Raw genomic sequence first — 18,674 nt, 5'->3', positions numbered from 1 at the left:
GCAGCGATAACGCAGAGCGTGGGTGGAGATAGCGGCGGCAGGCCGGCAGCACGCAAAGGAGTGGAACACACGCACATTCTCGAAACAGGGCGTCCGTGGCATTACCGCAGCAACGAGATGTGTATGATGGAATGGAGATTTGGATCTGGATTTTGGAAAAAAAATAGAAATAGTTTCGGCCAGGATTCAATATAAAAGGTAGTTTGGCATGTTGATCTGAGCGAGGTGGAATGCCAACTCCAATTCCTATTCCTATTCCTATATATTCCTGTTCAATGCTAACTCCGATCCTATGGAGGAGTTGTATTCATCGTTATATAAGGGAGCGAGGGAGCCTGCATCAATCAGATTTGAATACCTGTTGCACCTCAAGATTAGATCAGAGTTACAAGCTCGCCGGATCGACCGGTTTCTACTACCCTACATATTATCCGATCTAGCTGGTCAGGTGAGAGCCATATATATTCAATATTTCTCTGCTCTTCTTTGTCATTACTGTTTGATTTATATACTTATTATTTATATATATATATATATATAGACACACACACACACACTTGTGATTTGAATCATGTATATCATGTATATGGCAATAGGCCGGTACAGTCGTACAGAAGCGACCATCATGGGCATGTTGATGCTGATGAACGAGCATCCACCGAGACAGAGACAGAGACAGAGACAGGTCCTTGCCTCGTTGCCCTTGCTCGTCTACGAATACGAGGATCATGCCACAGATGAGCAGCCTACTCCTCCTGTTGTTGATCATCCATCAGATTCTACTGCCACAGCCACAGCCACAAAGATGCTCATATATAGCCTGTCCGAGCGGAGCATTGTGACATCCACAGAGATGATGAATGCCATTGGCAACAACTTCTGCTTCAGCACGCCGCAAGGATGGCTGCTCATCCTTGGAAAAGTCTCCGACGACGCCTGGCTGACCGGAGAGACCATCACCATCCCACCCATCCACGACGACCACTACATCCCCGTCAACTGCAGCTGCCTGCTCACCCACGCCTCCGCCGCCCACCCGGACTGCGCCGTCGTGCTCCTCGACGTCGCCGACCCTCTCATGTGGTTCTGCCGGGTCAACGGCTGGAGCGACCGGGGATGGGGGCAGCACACCTACGACATTGGCGACTACGAGCTCCCCGAGGAGTTCCGCACCCCGTCTACGCCCACCAAGAACGTCATCGCCGACGTCGCCGCCCTCAGAGGGAAGCTGCATTTCACCTTCACGGATGAATCAGGCCAAGACAAGATGGGCATTATCGACTTGGATTTCCCGGCTGATCACCATGCCCATCCTCCTGCCGCGGAGTTCCGTGGGTTTGATGTCAGCAATAAGCTCGAGTTCCCTGATGGCCTGTGCTCCGGGAGCATCTGCTTGGTGGAGTCCATGGATGAGCTCTTCGCCGTCTGCATCTGCTATGTGGATTTTGATGCAGCCAACATCGGAGCCGTCGTCATCTACAAGATGAACTTCTGTGGCGAGAAGCCCGTAGCGTGGCACCGCGTGGATGATATTGGGGACGACAGGGCTTTTCTTGTGACAGAGATGAATATGGCGACTTGGTGCTCCGCAAGCACCAGTGATAATAACCTGCTTAAAGGGAACACCCTCTACTTTCTCAAGCACTTGGTGGATGGCCACAGGGATCTATGCATCTACGATATTAAGGAGCAAACCATGGAGATTGTCCAGGTTCACGACCGACAAGATTTGGAGATCGTGCGCTCGCCGCCATACTGGATTAATGTACCTCGGTGCTAGATAGTATTATTAGTTTTCGACCCAACTAGCAATTAGCTAGTTCATTATTAGTAGTTGGCAAATGTGAATCAACTAATATAGATTGAAAGGAGCAAGTTTAGTATTTCAATTGTCTTGAGAATTCACTAATAAAGAAAAAAAAAGAGACATCCGATCTGTCCTCTGAACTTGTTGCTGAACTTAAAAAAACATTCTCTGAGCATGAGTAGTGGACAAATTACCCCCTTAATTTTCAAGGCTAGATAAATTATCCCTCTAAAATAATTTGGAGCGGTTTCGATGGCGCTTTTTCTTAGTTATCTCATCAATGATCTCAAATGGGTAAAAAATCAACTGCAAACTTTTAAAGCTCTTCAAACACTACAAATTTGGTAAAGAGCATGTCTTCATCTGAGATCATATGGAAAACAATTAAAAATTGAATTTCATAATCACATAACTTAAAACAAACATTTGGGCGAAAGGGCCTCTAGCCTACTCCCTCCGTCCCAAAAAGAATGAAATTATGGTATTCGCGCCGCTCAATTTGACTAAAATTTGATCAAGTTTTTAGTGATTAGTATTAATATTTATGTCTCCAACCAGATTTATAATGAAAATATATTCCGTCACTAATTTATTGATACTTATTTTATATTGTAAGTGTTAATAATCTCCAACGATGGGTGGGCTTAACTCATCACTTACAATACCTCTTAATAAACACACATGAAACACTTAAACATATGTGAAACATGTGCTTTCAGCACTGCATCTTATTGTAGCTTGGACAAATGGAGGTTTGTCAGCACGTGTATGTCAGTGTAGAGCTCGCCGGCCACATGAAACTGGGCGGTGGTGCGCAAAGGGCAAAGTGGGGGTGGCACGAGCAGCGGTGGAGCAGAGAGCGGGTGGGCACGGCAGCGGTGGCGCAGAGGTGGGTGTGTGGGCGCTGCGGCAATGACACAATGTAGAGAGTGGGTGGGGATGACAGCAGTGGTCGGCGTAGAGGGTGGGGTGGGTTCGGGGCAGGGTGGCAGCGATAACGCAGAGCGTGGGTGGAGATAGCGGCGGCAGGCCGGCAGCACGCAAAGGAGTGGAACACACGCACATTCTCGAAACAGGGCGTCCGTGGCATTACCGCAGCAACGAGATGTGTATGATGGAATGGAGATTTGGATCTGGATTTTGGAAAAAAATAGAAATAGTTTCGGCCAGGATTCAATATAAAAGGTAGTTTGGCATGTTGATCTGAGCGAGGTGGAATGCCAACTCCAATTCCTATTCCTATTCCTATATATTCCTGTTCAATGCTAACTCCGATCCTATGGAGGAGTTGTATTCATCGTTATATAAGGGAGCGAGGGAGCCTGCATCAATCAGATTTGAATACCTGTTGCACCTCAAGATTAGATCAGAGTTACAAGCTCGCCGGATCGACCGGTTTCTACTACCCTACATATTATCCGATCTAGCTGGTCAGGTGAGAGCCATATATATTCAATATTTCTCTGCTCTTCTTTGTCATTACTGTTTGATTTATATACTTATTATTTATATATATATATATATAGACACACACACACACACTTGTGATTTGAATCATGTATATCATGTATATGGCAATAGGCCGGTACAGTCGTACAGAAGCGACCATCATGGGCATGTTGATGCTGATGAACGAGCATCCACCGAGACAGAGACAGAGACAGAGACAGGTCCTTGCCTCGTTGCCCTTGCTCGTCTACGAATACGAGGATCATGCCACAGATGAGCAGCCTACTCCTCCTGTTGTTGATCATCCATCAGATTCTACTGCCACAGCCACAGCCACAAAGATGCTCATATATAGCCTGTCCGAGCGGAGCATTGTGACATCCACAGAGATGATGAATGCCATTGGCAACAACTTCTGCTTCAGCACGCCGCAAGGATGGCTGCTCATCCTTGGAAAAGTCTCCGACGACGCCTGGCTGACCGGAGAGACCATCACCATCCCACCCATCCACGACGACCACTACATCCCCGTCAACTGCAGCTGCCTGCTCACCCACGCCTCCGCCGCCCACCCGGACTGCGCCGTCGTGCTCCTCGACGTCGCCGACCCTCTCATGTGGTTCTGCCGGGTCAACGGCTGGAGCGACCGGGGATGGGGGCAGCACACCTACGACATTGGCGACTACGAGCTCCCCGAGGAGTTCCGCACCCCGTCTACGCCCACCAAGAACGTCATCGCCGACGTCGCCGCCCTCAGAGGGAAGCTGCATTTCACCTTCACGGATGAATCAGGCCAAGACAAGATGGGCATTATCGACTTGGATTTCCCGGCTGATCACCATGCCCATCCTCCTGCCGCGGAGTTCCGTGGGTTTGATGTCAGCAATAAGCTCGAGTTCCCTGATGGCCTGTGCTCCGGGAGCATCTGCTTGGTGGAGTCCATGGATGAGCTCTTCGCCGTCTGCATCTGCTATGTGGATTTTGATGCAGCCAACATCGGAGCCGTCGTCATCTACAAGATGAACTTCTGTGGCGAGAAGCCCGTAGCGTGGCACCGCGTGGATGATATTGGGGACGACAGGGCTTTTCTTGTGACAGAGATGAATATGGCGACTTGGTGCTCCGCAAGCACCAGTGATAATAACCTGCTTAAAGGGAACACCCTCTACTTTCTCAAGCACTTGGTGGATGGCCACAGGGATCTATGCATCTACGATATTAAGGAGCAAACCATGGAGATTGTCCAGGTTCACGACCGACAAGATTTGGAGATCGTGCGCTCGCCGCCATACTGGATTAATGTACCTCGGTGCTAGATAGTATTATTAGTTTTCAACCCAACTAGCAATTAGCTAGTTCATTATTAGTAGTTGGCAAATGTGAATCAACTAATATAGATTGAAAGGAGCAAGTTTAGTATTTCAATTGTCTTGAGAATTCACTAATAAAGAAAAAAAAAGAGACATCCGATCTGTCCTCTGAACTTGTTGCTGAACTTAAAAAAACATTCTCTGAGCATGAGTAGTGGACAAATTACCCCCTTAATTTTCAAGGCTAGATAAATTATCCCTCTAAAATAATTTGGAGCGGTTTCGATGGCGCTTTTTCTTAGTTATCTCATCAATGATCTCAAATGGGTAAAAAATCAAGTGCAAACTTTTAAAGCTCTTCAAACACTACAAATTTGGTAAAGAGCATGTCTTCATCTGAGATCATATGGAAGACAATTAAAAATTGAATTTCATAATCACATAACTTAAAACAAACATTTGGGCGAAAGGGCCTCTAGCCTACTCCCTCCGTCCCAAAAAGAATGAAATTATGGTATTCGCGCCGCTCAATTTGACTAAAATTTGATCAAGTTTTTAGTGATTAGTATTAATATTTATGTCTCCAACCAGATTTATAATGAAAATATATTCCGTCACTAATTTATTGATACTTATTTTATATTGTAAGTGTTAATAATCTTTTGTATAATTTTGATCAAAGTTTGCATCGCTTGACTTCTCGGGAAGCGAGAATTGCATTCTTTTTGGGATGGAGGGAGTAGTGGTTATTAGAGCACCCGACTAGCACCCAGCTGACCTGGGTTCGACTTCCCGTGGGAGCGAATTTAAATAGGTCTGCATTATTAAAAAAACTAAAAAATAGGTTGGGGTTTCCCTTGCTGACTTCGGTCAAAAAAACAAACATTTGGGATCTAAGCGATCTCAAATAAAAGTTTTAGATCCCACTGAAATCTATATAGCTTTCTTATAGACCAAGTAAATGTTCGAGGTCATTTGAAAATTTCAAAAGATTTATGAGAAATTCAAAGGAATATTTGGACCTCTAAATAATTCATATAGAAATGTGTTAACTACAAAGTTGTTGTAGATATGATTTAGAGCTACTACTTTGGTATGATGACAATGTCAACAGCCAAAATTGTTGGAGCAATTAAAAAACCAATTTTAAATTCTGAGAACAATAAAGAAAAATCTAGAAAAAAAGAAAATTAAATCTTTTTTTTGCAGAGAAAATTAAATCTAATAATGTAATCCACCAGGTGTTAGGCCTCAATTTGATGGCCCAAACAAAGGTCTATATACTAGGAACATGCATGGGAAGCTAAATAATCCAACACGTACACCGTTGGGACCGATTCTGATATCACCGTGCCCGATCAAAGCTCTTTTTCTTTCCTCCCTCCTGTGTATATATGTATAGCTGACCGAGAGGGTATCAGGCAATAATCATCTTCGTTCCAATCTGACGTGTGGAAGAGATAGAAGAGCGAGATAAATCATCCCTCCTTGCCGTACCATATTCGCAATCGTCGCCGCCGTCAACCAGCAGAGAGAAGCACAACCATGGTGGAGGTGGAACAAGCAGAGCGAGACACTACTAGATTGGGATCATCCATGTCGTCTGCTTGCCCTTGCTCGTCTTCCAACACCGTTATGACGGCCAGGAGGACGGTGACAACGAGATGCTAATGTTCAGCTTATCCAAGCAAAGCCTACACAGGAACATGGAGCGTGACCATGTAAGCGCAGGCAACAGCAACATGTGCTGGACAACTCCACAAGGCCGGGACCCTGACGCGGCGGTCTCTTCGGTTTGCCTATGGAACCCTAGCACCGGCGACAAGTTTCCGTTACCAGATATCATCACGGAGGAGCATTAAATCCCATACCTCAACAGGTGCATGCTCTCCCACAAGGACCCAACTCAGTTATGAAACGCCTGATTTCTGGTATTGTCACACCGCTGGTGACGGCAGCGGCGAGAACAACAGCATCAGTTGGAGACGTCACGCCTACGACATCGGTAATTGTGCTTCTGTACCCAAGCCACCAAAGGAAAAAAAAGGCACGTCGTAGTATCCGTCCTATCAAGAGAATCATCTCCGCAATGGCTTCCTTCCAAGGGCAAATCTACTTCAGCAAATCGCGCCTAAAGACAATATGTGCGCCACAGATTTCTCATCATGCACTTCCACGACAACTCACAACCGCCCTAGGTTCCAAAAGTTCAAATTCCCTTTCGTCGACCTCCCTCAAGAATTGTCCTCAGGCCAAAAGTGGTTGGTTGAGTCGCAAGATCAACTCTTTGCAGTCACCATGGGCCACATTGCCTTTAATCCAAACAATATTGGCGCCATAGAGGCCGGTGTATAGGTTTGATTCCTCCTACACAAGCTTGCTGGCGCAGGGTGCATGACATTGGAGACGATGTGTTTCTTTTGGAGGAGGCAACCATAGCGGCTTCTTGCTCGGCGAGTGCTCGAGGACTGAAAGCAAACCAGATATTCTTCATGAAGAATATCATCGATGATGATGCTGATTTGTGCATTTTTTACTTGGAAACAAACACTCAAGAGATTACCCAGGTCCACCATCACGACGACTTGATTCTCTGTCGCAAACCTTTCTGGATTGTGCCACCTAGGTAGCTAGCTAGCTTTGTATCTCTACGTATACATATTTTTTATCAATGCAATGCAAATGTTAGTTTTTTTTTTCTAAATGCTATTAGACATGTTGTTGACACCCAAAATTGTCCAGAGGGTATAATGGACCTTATCATTATGTTTCTGTCGTCAAGAAGGCCAGAGAGCATCCTCAGATCATCACATTTGACGCTTGGGCAAAAAAATCTACATTTTGGGTGTTTTGAACCAGCTAGAGCCGGCTTAGCCGGCCCCCTAGGTCGGCTAAGCCGACTTGATCAACTTTCTCAAATGCAATAATGGACTGCACCATTGCGTTCGCCTCGTCGAGCTGATCGAAAAACAAATATGGTTTGCCTCGTTTGAAGTCCGGATGAATTAACTATGATTTTCGGAAGATTTCAGCCGGAATTTTAATCTGCCGGTCGGCATAGCCGGGTCTCCGAGCTGGCTAAGCTGCCTTGGGCTGTTCTCAGCCTGAAAATAGTGCCTCCGGACACTAAAAAATATCCGGGATGGTTTTGGATAATTTAAATAAGTTATAATGGCCCTGGACATGGTTGTGTTGAGGTCGAACGGCATCGCAAGCGGAGCAATGAAACACGCGGAGAAGACGGCGAGCCTTAGCGAGCCAGCTCAGCCGGCTAGGCCGGCCCCTCATGCCTAAGCCAGCCTAGCTGGGTCATCAAGCCGGCTAGACCGGTTTTCCTCTCACACCCAGCTAGGCTAGGTCACCAGCCGGCTTAGCCGGATCAGTTGCCTGGCTGGCTGGGTGACTTGCCTCTCCTCGTAAAAACGAGCTAAGCTGGGTCAAGGCTGTATTCCAAACCGATTTGATCTAAAATCGTGTTTTGGCAAGTTTTAAGCGTAGAGAACTTGGAGATCGTGATTTGAGATTATTTCCTACTGGGATAAGACCACCCCCTCTATAAATACGAGAGGATCATGACCGATTGATCCCATCTAATCAATCGAACCAAAAACATAACATATCTCTCTTTTTACCCTAATTCTCTCCTCAACCTTCTAGATGTTGTTCATCTCTTGATCCAGGCAACCAAGGATGGCGTCCTAGGCTTGCTGGCCGACCTAGGACAACCCGGCGACGTCCTTGCCCTGACGGGGTCCCTCCCGGGTGAGAGCTTCGATGGTTCCTTTGCTAGTTTGCCTGAAAACTAGCCGGTTCTTCGCTCCGAAAGCGCGATTGGTTATCCTTTGGTGGTTTGCTTGTAAATCTCTCCGTGCTACGCCACGTAAGAGCGATATTTTCGCTGCGTTCTTCGGCTCGTAGCGGCCCGGGCGTCCAATGCCCTTTGGTATTTGATTCGGATCACTTCCGACGTTAACATACTTTTTGGCGACTCCACTGGGGACCAAGATTGCTTCGGCTCTAATTTTTGTAGCCGAATCTCTTTGCCCTAGCCATATTCTTTGCTGATCTATCTTTTTGTGCTCGCCATTATCGTTCGATCCGGCCCCAAAAGGCCGATCTCATTCGGTTTTGACCCCTTGTGATCCCGTTTGCTATTTTGCAACGTGTTGTGCTGCTTATCAAAAATTTCAGCAAGGCGGCCAAGTGCAAAACCATAGAGTACCAAGGCGATTCATCACAATACTACTACAATTACCCTGAGGTACAACTTGCAAACGAATCTGAAGAATTTTATAATTATTTTGCAAGTGATATGAACTCTCATGTTGGTGTTGCTAGCTATAATGATTCTAGATATGTTGCATCGGCTAATACTTTTGATAAATATTATGATCAAGAGCCGATGTTTGCTAAAAATTCATTGAGCTTTGATTCTTCTAGCCACATACAACATATAAATCCATATTCATCGGCTGCAAGTTCACAATACGTGGTTTCACCATAAGACAAGCCGATGGATGAGAGAATTGGCTATGATGACGTTCATTATTTAGCCAATTACTCTCCAAATTCAGCACCTTATTCCAATGCTCCTATTCATGATTCGGCGTCATATGTTACCACTAACTGTAGCCGAATTAATAAAAATTCAGCAAGGTGTGCTAATGGCAATATTCATAATTCGGCTTCATATGTTACTACTAACTCGAGCCAAATTAATGAAATTTCAGCAAGGCATTCAGGTGTTAAAACTTCTTATTCGGCTTCATTTGATCTCAAAACAAGCCGAATCAACGAAGAATTAGCTCATGCTAGAAATCCACATGGATCCTCTAAATGGAAGGTGCCTGCGTATCATAGACCATACCCATTAGCCATTGATTACTTGAGAACTCCTGAAGGTTGGTTGGTACCCAAATTTTATAAATTTAGTGGTGAAAATGATAAGACCGCTGTAGTACATATTCGTATATATCTCTTATAGCTAGGTGTTGCCGGTAATGATGAACATTTGAGAGTACGATATTTTTCTTTATCCTTAACCGGTATTGCCTTTGCATGGTTTACATCTATGCGCGAGTGTACTATTAGTCGATGGTTTGAATTAGAGGAGAAATTCTATGAATATTTTGGTAAGACCAATGAAAAAATGCCAATCATAATTGAATCATCGGCTGAGAGTGGATTGCTAGTGGATGCTCAAAAAACAAGTCTTGCTACAGAAAAGCATGAAAAACGCCAGAAACCTACTGTACTTGACTTTTCAGGAGCTAAAGGGGTCATGTACTTATCCAATGATTATTACATCATCGATGGATATCAAGCCCCTACAGAAAAGAAGAAAAGGCTACATGCTTGCTCAAAGTCGGCTAGGCCAACTTCTCAGTCGGCTAGGCCCACTATCTCTGACGCCTGCCCTGAGTCGGCTAGGCCGGTTCCCCAGCCGGCCAAGCCGACCCACACTGTGGCCTGCCTTGAGTCGGCTAGGCCGGCTCCCATGTCGGCCAAGCCGGCTGCCCTGTTGCTAGTGCCCAAGTCGGCCTAGCCGACTTTGAGTCGGCTGAGCCGACTTCCTCGGTTCCTACAGCTGCGGATGCATCTTCAGATAATTTAGTACCTATTGTTGATCACTCCCAGGAGATGAAGGACCATATCATTCAAATCAAAGACATACACCTCTCTGACATGATCAACAAGGTACAGGATACAAATATTTTGCTCAAATTCCAATCTGGTCATACTATTTCGATTTCTGCATCTATTAGAGATATTCTTTAAAATAGTTATCAAAGATCGATTAGGATTAACATTATATTTATTAAAGATAAAATAAATCCAGATTCTATAGGCCAACACGTTGTACCATATGGCAAGGCCGATAGTGCTAATTTGTCAAAGCTAAAGCATCCTAAAAGCAATTGTAAAGGTGTGGCCGAATGGATTGATGTCAAATCTGATCCCTTCGTTTGTCTAGCTTTGAAGCCGACTCCACACAAAAAATGGCTCAAGAAATCAAAGTACAACTTTGACTTTACTTTTTGTAATCATCTCTTTGATATATTGCTCAAGAATAATTTTATTAGAATCATTGATCACAATGCTTTGCTGTCAATTCAAAACTTAGAAGAGCTTACATATTGCAAGTGGCATAACTCTTTTGATCATAATACTTGTGATTGCAATATGTTTTGTTGTGTCATCCAATCGGCCATTGATAAAGGCCGATTGAGATTTTCTGAAGCTCAACAAATAGACCAATTGGATTCAATTGGTCTTGATGGCAAACAGATTTCAAATCGGCTTGAATTAGTCGATTCACTAAAAGCTCAAGGCCCAAGTGCCCAAGAGAGAGATCTGGAGCCCTCAAGTGAAGACAAGGTTGTTGTCCATGAATTGCAAATTAAAGATACTTCAGAGGACACCAATGTCACTACACTTTCAGAAGACACTGGTGGGCAGGTGAAATATCTCCAACCAAAGCAAAAGCCGATTGATTCCGTTAAACAAGGAGAATCGGCTGAGGATCCTTCTTTGGAGCATGTCCATCAAGATGAAGAAAATAGGAAGGATTATCATAATGCTAATGGAGATATCGCTCATGACAAGCAAAAGAATAGAAGACCAAAGCTTAGCTTCAACGAACTTCTAGCTAAATATGAGAAGATAGCTGAAGCCAACATTGCCAATCGATCAAAGAAGGTCCAGCCATCAAGATTGCCTCCAAAACATAAGTCTCAAAAGAGGAATTGGCAAGGAGATAGATCTCGCGCAGCAGCAACATATTCTCCTTTTGAGCAGCCAATTCCAATGTCTTATGAATCACAGCCCGTGTATTTTCATCCTTATTCATCTTGGGGCAGGTTTGATCAAGAGGTGCATGTTCCACCATATTTTAGGCCACAATACATAGAATATACAACTCCTAGATATTCAGAGAAATCATCATCTTATAATGACCAATTTGATCAAAATCGGTCCGGAGCTCAACTAAAGAAGAAAGTGGTAAAGCAAGTTTACCGTGTGAAATATGATGCCCGAAAGAAGAAAAGTTTAGATCTGAATGCAACTATTGAAAAGCCGATTATATTGTTGAAAAATCTGGCTATTGATGGCAAGGAAGTGCGAAAATCATCTATTGATATTGTAGGTGCCAAATCTGAACAAAAGAAGGTGAAAGTGCCTAAGATCAAGAAGGAATTGCCGCTGTCCAAAACAGAAATAAAACCAAGATGCTCAATTGGTTTACCAAAGTGGCAAGAAAAGAAGTTACAGAAGCTTAGTACGGAGAAGCTAAACGAAAGGGGCTTAGCATGGATTCCTAAGGGAGATATTCAAGTTCAAAGAGATGGTGCTCAAGCAAGTGGTGCAACAAAGGCAAAAGAAAGAAGAAGAAGATTCAAGACGCAATTGCTAAGTTGGGAGTTTGCACCAGATCGTCAAAATTGGTCATGGCATCATCCATATTCTCTACCTATGTTTATCTGGAATTTATCTCATGGTATGTATGGTCATCCCTCAGCTCCTTATTTTGATCATTGGCGTGGATCTTTATGTTATGGAGGGTTGCCAAATTACTATGCTTACCTATGATCAAAGAGCCAAAATATTTTATTTCGTTTATGCATATTTATGTGGATGAATTCATATGGCTGACACTTTGTTATCGCCCTTAGTATAAAACATGACCGATGAGTGCTTGCAAACATCAGACTGTTGGAGAATCAGTTGCCTGTCCAAAGTCTGCTGAGCTGGTTTACTAGCCGGCTGAGCCGACTCAATAGCTGGCTGAGCTGACTCACTAGTCGGCTAAGCTGACTCAACACTGCCCTTGCTGCCCTGGCAGACCCCAAGTCGGCTAAGCCGACTTTAGAGTCGGCTAAGCCGACTTTTCTGCCCGGGGCGTTTCTGAGGTGTCTCTGGTTGATTTGGCATCCATAGTTGTTGCCCATATTATGATAGAGAACTTTTTGGAAATCAAAATGACTTTACACCTCAGAGTGTTATTTTCTAAAAGCTAGGTCGTCCAGATAGAATCATCGGCCTATGTCATGGCCGATGCCTCTTTGCTTGGGGGGCATGATGATATGATTTGTTTATCAGGGAGACATTGCTGGTTTACAAGGCTTTGTTCTTATATCTCTAGAGTCGATTGATGATCGACTCCATATCATCATGTAGTGAAAATTATGTTTGGACAATGGTTCGCGTCAGCCAACTCATGTGGGCAAATTGAAATTGGCATTACACTACGACCGATGCATGCAAGACAAAACTTAGAAGACGATTATAAATTAAGTTAATCGGGCTTCTCAAGGATTCTTTATCAACATCATCAGTTCTTCGTGCATCTAGAAGTAGAGCTCCATTTAGACTATATATTATTGCCAAAGAAGGTGCATTGGTGTTAATTTGATTCAAGAAGACAAAAGGAAAGGATTTGTTTTCATCTATATTGATTGATGTCTTCTTGGTCCCAAAATAAGGATATAAGATCAATTATTTGTTCTTACCTATGGAGGTTTTATTAATCGGCTTGCAAAGATGGTCAAGGTGTTGGCATAATTATTGTTTATCATAATATGCGCTATTTGAGACATCAAGCCGATTAGAATTATATTTTCACCAATATTCAAGCTAAATGCTTTTATTCGGTTTGGCAATATTGCACTCCATACAGGTAAAACATGTTAAGGCCAATAGTAATTTCTTGCTGATGGTACAACAAGTGGCTAGCAAGGTTCAACATTTAAAAGAGGTCACCATTTGATATTCATCATGACATATGCCTTGATATTAATACATTGGACGGATTTTGGGTTTGACATTTTTCAAGGCATGAAAATCGAAAGGCCAACATGTTAGCTCAACAAGCATCTGGCTTTGACGTCGGTGGACGTAATTTTCATATTTAAGAAATGACGATGCATCAGAATCTTGGTTTTTGCTGTGCAGGTGCAGGGAACCCGGCTAAGCCGACTATTCCAGTCGGCCTAGCTGGTTTGCAGTGTCCAGTCGGCCAGGGCAAGTGGGAGCTGACTAGGCTGGGTCCCTCAGCTGGCCAGGCTGGCCAGGGTGGTCCAGCAGCAGTGGAGCCGGCCAGGCCGGGTCAGCAGGCCGGCCAGGCCGGTTTTCAGGCGGCCATCACCTCCCAGTTGGCTTAGCTGACTGACACAATCGGCCTAGCCGACTCCCAGGCAGTCAACGCTGCTATTTCACCCAAGAGCGCCTTAAATTGGTCGGAATCAATTTCTGATGGTTCTGGAACCGATTTAGAGGATTAGAGAACTCCCATATTGCAATATGAACATAATCCAAATGCCAAAGGTGAAAAATATTCAGTGGAGTACAATCAAGTTTTGCACTATGAGCTATATGGAAGAACTGCCAAAGATTTGTTGCTGGTGTGTTTGGAATTTGATGGAACAAGGATGGATATGGGAGAAGCCTATGAACTTTGATCAAACTCATCGAGTTGGAAAATCCATATAGAGTGATCAAAGCGATCTTTGAAAACTGATATCTGCTGGAGACAATGTTAGTAGTCTCCCAAGAGCAATTAACGGGAAGTGTTTTGAAAAGATATTTTCCAAGTGTTTGACAAGAAGTCTAAGTGCTCTCCAAGCAATGGCCGATACATGTGTCGCCCTTAGTACAAAAACGGTCGATGTATGCATCGCCCTTAGCCACTCAACAAACGATGTAATGGATATCGGTGTTCTCGGGATCATGCATCATTCATCTAAAAGGCTGAGGATGATATTCTAGATAAGTTTAGGATAGCAAACAGCACGCGTTGATGAAATTTCTGCACAAGACAGCAGCAAAGGGATAATTTTGGCTTGAAAGTATGCTTTTTTATACGCAAACTTTACTAAAAAGCAGGGGGCATGTGTTGACACCCAAAATTGTCTAGAGGGTATAATGGACCTTATTATTATGTTTCTGTCGTCAAGAAGGCCAGAGAGCATCCTCAGATCATCACATTTGACACTTGGACAAAGAAATCCACGTTTTGGGTGTTGAACCAACTAGAGCAGGCTTAGCCGCCCCCCTAGGTCGGCTAAGCCGACTTGATCAACTTTCTCAAATGTAAGAATGGACTGCACCATTGCGTTCGCCTCGTCGAGCTGATCGAAAAACACATATGGTTTGCCTCGTTTGGAGTCCGAATAAATTAATTATGATTTTCGGAAGATTTCAGCCGAAATTTTAATCAGCCAGTAGGCTTTGCCGGGTCTCCAAGCCGGCTAAGCCGACTTAGGCTGTTCTCAGCCTGAAAATAGTGCCTCCCGACACTAAAAATGCCTGGGATGGTTTTGGGCAATTTAAATAAGTTATAATGGCCTTGGACATGGTTGAGGTCGAACGGCATCGCAAGCGGAGCAATGAAACACGCGGAGAAGACGGCGAGCCTTAGCGAGCCAGCCCAGACGGCTTAGCCGGGTTGCCTAGCCGGCTAGGCCGGCCCCTCATGCCTAAGCCAGCCTAGCTAGGTCATCAAGCCGGCTAGGCCGGTTTTCCTCTCACACCCCGCTAGGCTGGGTCACCCGCCGGCTTAGCCGGGTCAGTTGCCTGGCTGGTTGGGTGACTTGTCCCTCCTCGTAAAAACGAGCTAAGCCGGGTCGAGGCTGTATTCCAAACCGATTTGATCTAAAATCGTGTTTTGGTAAGTTTTAAGCGTAGGGAACTTGGAGATCGTGATTTGGGATTGTTTCCTACTAGGATAAGACCACTCCCTCTATAAATATGAGAGGATCATGGCCGATTGATCCCATCCAATCAATCGAACCAAAAACACAACATATCTCTCTTTTTACCCTAATTCTCTCCTCAACCTTCTAGATGCTGTTCATCTCTTGATCCAGGCGATCAAGGATGGCGTCCTAGGCTTGCTAGCTGACCTAGGACAACCCGGCGACGTCCTTGCCCTGACGGGTCCCTCCCGGGCGAGAGCTTCGACGGTTCCTTTGCTAGTTTGCCCGAAAACTAGCCGGATCTTTGCTCCGAAAGCGTGATTGGTTATCCTTTGGTGGTTTGCTCGTAAACCTCTCCGTGCTACGCCACGTAAGAGCGATATATTCGCTGTGTTCTTCGGCTCGTAGCGGCCCAGGCGTCCAATGCCCTTTGGTATTTGATTCGGATCACTTTCGACGTCAACACATGTGTTAGTTTGTCTTTTAGTTTGGAGGTATTAAATGGTCAAAGGGATGTATTTTTATTTCGTTTTAGAAGTTAAGTGAGGTAAATTGTCCGCCATTCAGGTTCGAGGGTGTTTTCTAAATCTAGCGACAAGTTTAAGCGGTAAACTAAACATTACTTTTTTTTAAAGTTTCAAAAAAAAAACAGAGTTGGGAAGGTCTGAGAGAAGCGAGTGTTGCCTTGCACCGTTGTTTTTGTTTAAACATTCAGAGCCTATTTGAATTGATCGGGTTATAGACGGCACGTAGCCTGGAAGGCTTGTGGCACGGCGTGCCACGGCCCACGGCCCACGGCCCATCTCCTCCGAACGATGCTAGCGTCTACACTCACCAGTCACCAGTGAATCGCGGTTTTGCAAGCTTCCGCGGAGGCAACCCCGGCCGGTCATCAGGCGAGAGGCTTGGCTGAATCGAGTCCGCGCTTCCCGGAATCTAGGTAAGGGGCGGAATCCCTTTGCCCGTGCTGCCACTTTGATTCTCAGTCTGATCCTTGTTTGTTATCGGAGTCGAGGGCGATGGCCGAATTTCTCTCAAATTTTGCAATAGTAGGTTGGAAACAGCTTCTAATTTGTTCGATTTATTTATGTATATGTATATGTATATGAGCCTATATAATGGATTGCGTACGGTGGTTGGGCGGGGCTGCGAGGAGCCGTCCGCAACTAATCGGACTTGTTGGAATCACGGACGGACCGACCAAGATTCACGTTCCCAGTTTATAGATTTTTGTTTTGGAAATATAGAGTAGCAAAATAGAAATAGAATTGGACCAGGACCCTGTACGTTTGGCATGTTACAAATTCGAATTCCAATTCCAGTACCAACGCAACTCCAATCCGACGTAGGAGCTCTGTTGCTTATATAAGCGATCGAGCAGAGAGAGCCTAGCTGCATCATATCTCATCGTGTACGTGTATAATACCTGCTCTACCTCAAGATTAGATTAGAATACCTGCTCACCGGATCGACAGGTTTCTGCTCTGCTTATCCGATCCGCCGGCGACCCAAACTGTGATCCACCTGGTGAGAGCCATCAATCGATGTACAGATCAGATATATATATATAAAACTTAAAACTCTATAAATCACTATTCAGAAAGGCAGCAGCCATCTATACATGTTCTTCTTTCTGCAGCCTAATTAACCCCGCTCTGATTCCTACAGGTACATTCCTTCGTCTTCGACCAGGAAGAAGAACCATGGTGGAACACAAAGATGCGAGTAAAATTGGATCCTCCATGATGTCGTCATATTTGCCTTTGCTTGTCTTCCACCATCATCGTGACGGCCAAGAGGACAATGAAGACGAGATGCTAATGTTCAGCATATCCAAGCAAAGCTTGCACAGGAACATGGAGCGTCGCCATGTAAGCGCAGGCAACAGCAGCATGTGCTGGACCACTCCACAAGGATGGATACTCCTCTTCCAGGACCATGGCACGGTGTCTTCAGCTTGCCTATGGAACCCTAGCACCGGCGACAAGCTTCCTTTGCCAGATATCGTAGGGGAGGAGGAGCACCAAATCCAGTACCATAATGTGTGCCTACTCTCTCACAAGGACCCAGCTCACCCACAATGTGTCGTCGTGCTCTTCAATTGTGCTGCGCCAGATTTCTGGTACTGCCACACTGCCACCAGCGACAACAGCAGCAGCAGCAACAATTGGAGATATCACTCATACAACATCGGTAACTATCCTTCTATACCCAAGCCACCAAAGGGGAAAAAGGCCCGTCGCCGTATCCGCCCTGTCAAGAAAATCATCTCCATCATGGCTTCCTTCCGAGGGAAAATCTACTTCACCAATTGGCCTAAAGACATGCGTGCCATAGATTTCTCGTCCTGTACTTCCACGGCAAATCACAACCGCCCTACATTCCAAAAATTCAACATCCCGGATGTTGGTCTCCCCAATGGATTGTGCTCGGGCAGACAGTGGTTGGTTGAGTCGCAGGATCAACTCTTTGTTGTTACCATTGGCTTCATTGCTTTTAATCCAAACAACATTGGTGCCATAGAGGTGCATAGGATGGATTTCTCCTCCTCGACGCAAGAGTGTTGGCACAGGGTGCATGACATTGGAGACGTTGTGTTTCTCTTGGAGGACGAAAACATGGCGACTTCTTGCGCGGCGAGCGCTCTGGGACTGAAAGCAAACCAGATATTCTTTATGAAGAATTTTATGGATGATGATGGTGACCTGTGCATTTTTGACTTGGAAACAAACAGCCAAGAGATTACCCAAGTCCACAACCGTGAAGACTTGATTCTTTGCCGCAAACCTTTCTGGATCGTGCCACCTAGCTAAATAGCTACATGCCCCTACATATACATTATTTCTTGCAATTTACTTCGACTTATGTAAAGAAAAATCATATATATATATACCAACAATTATGTAACGTATACGATACGAAGCATATCACTAGTTTCTTGTTATGGCAGGGTATTATATCATCTTTTGATAGCATTTTCTAAATATATAAGAAAATTGTCCATACTTTCCAATCAGCTAATTAGGTTTTTGAGTTCAACTGGCTATATATGCATTCAGCTGAATCTGGCACCATGATGTAGTAGTACTTGTATGTGTGTTTTAGATTTGCCATTGCTTTCCTGTTTTGAAGAGACAAAAGTAATAGAAACTTGAATACTGACCCTGACCTTATCTGCCAATTAAAGAGGCTCCATAACTTAGCTAAAATTAACTAAAATAGGGTGGAGACTAGAGCTAAAAAACTAATATAAAATACACATCGCCATAAGATTTGCAGCTGTCCTGCTTTGACCACCACCTCCTGCCTCCACTACCTTCAGCTGGAGCGGCTCCGCTGGTGCCACATCCCCCTATTTATACTGCATGCCGCCTCATCAAAGGTAGAAATGCAATAGCTTGCTACCGAATTATT

General features: G+C 44.7%; 3 protein-coding genes across 3 annotated transcripts; all 3 read left to right on the top strand.

Annotated features, from left to right (window-relative positions):
- Window positions 1-625: 625 nt before the first annotated feature.
- On the top strand, window positions 626-1,780 carry LOC136506848 (uncharacterized). The gene has a single exon (XM_066501757.1). The coding sequence runs from the start codon at window positions 626-628 to the stop codon at window positions 1,778-1,780; it is 1,155 nt and encodes a 384-aa protein (XP_066357854.1).
- Window positions 1,781-3,417: 1,637 nt separating this feature from the next.
- LOC136506847 (uncharacterized) lies at window positions 3,418-4,572 on the top strand. The gene has a single exon (XM_066501756.1). It carries the CDS (start codon window positions 3,418-3,420, stop codon window positions 4,570-4,572), a length of 1,155 nt encoding a protein of 384 aa, XP_066357853.1.
- A 12,391-nt stretch (window positions 4,573-16,963) lies between these two features.
- LOC136509459 (uncharacterized) lies at window positions 16,964-18,073 on the top strand. Its single transcript, XM_066504252.1, has one exon. It carries the CDS (start codon window positions 16,964-16,966, stop codon window positions 18,071-18,073), a length of 1,110 nt encoding a protein of 369 aa, XP_066360349.1.
- Window positions 18,074-18,674: the final 601 nt, after the last annotated feature.

The sequence above is a fragment of the Miscanthus floridulus genome, chromosome 15, assembly GCF_019320115.1.
Source record: "Miscanthus floridulus cultivar M001 chromosome 15, ASM1932011v1, whole genome shotgun sequence".
Classification (NCBI taxonomy): Eukaryota; Viridiplantae; Streptophyta; class Magnoliopsida; order Poales; family Poaceae; genus Miscanthus; species Miscanthus floridulus.
The sequence above is the reverse complement of the archived record's forward strand: the minus strand, read 5'-3'. Positions and strand labels throughout refer to the sequence as shown.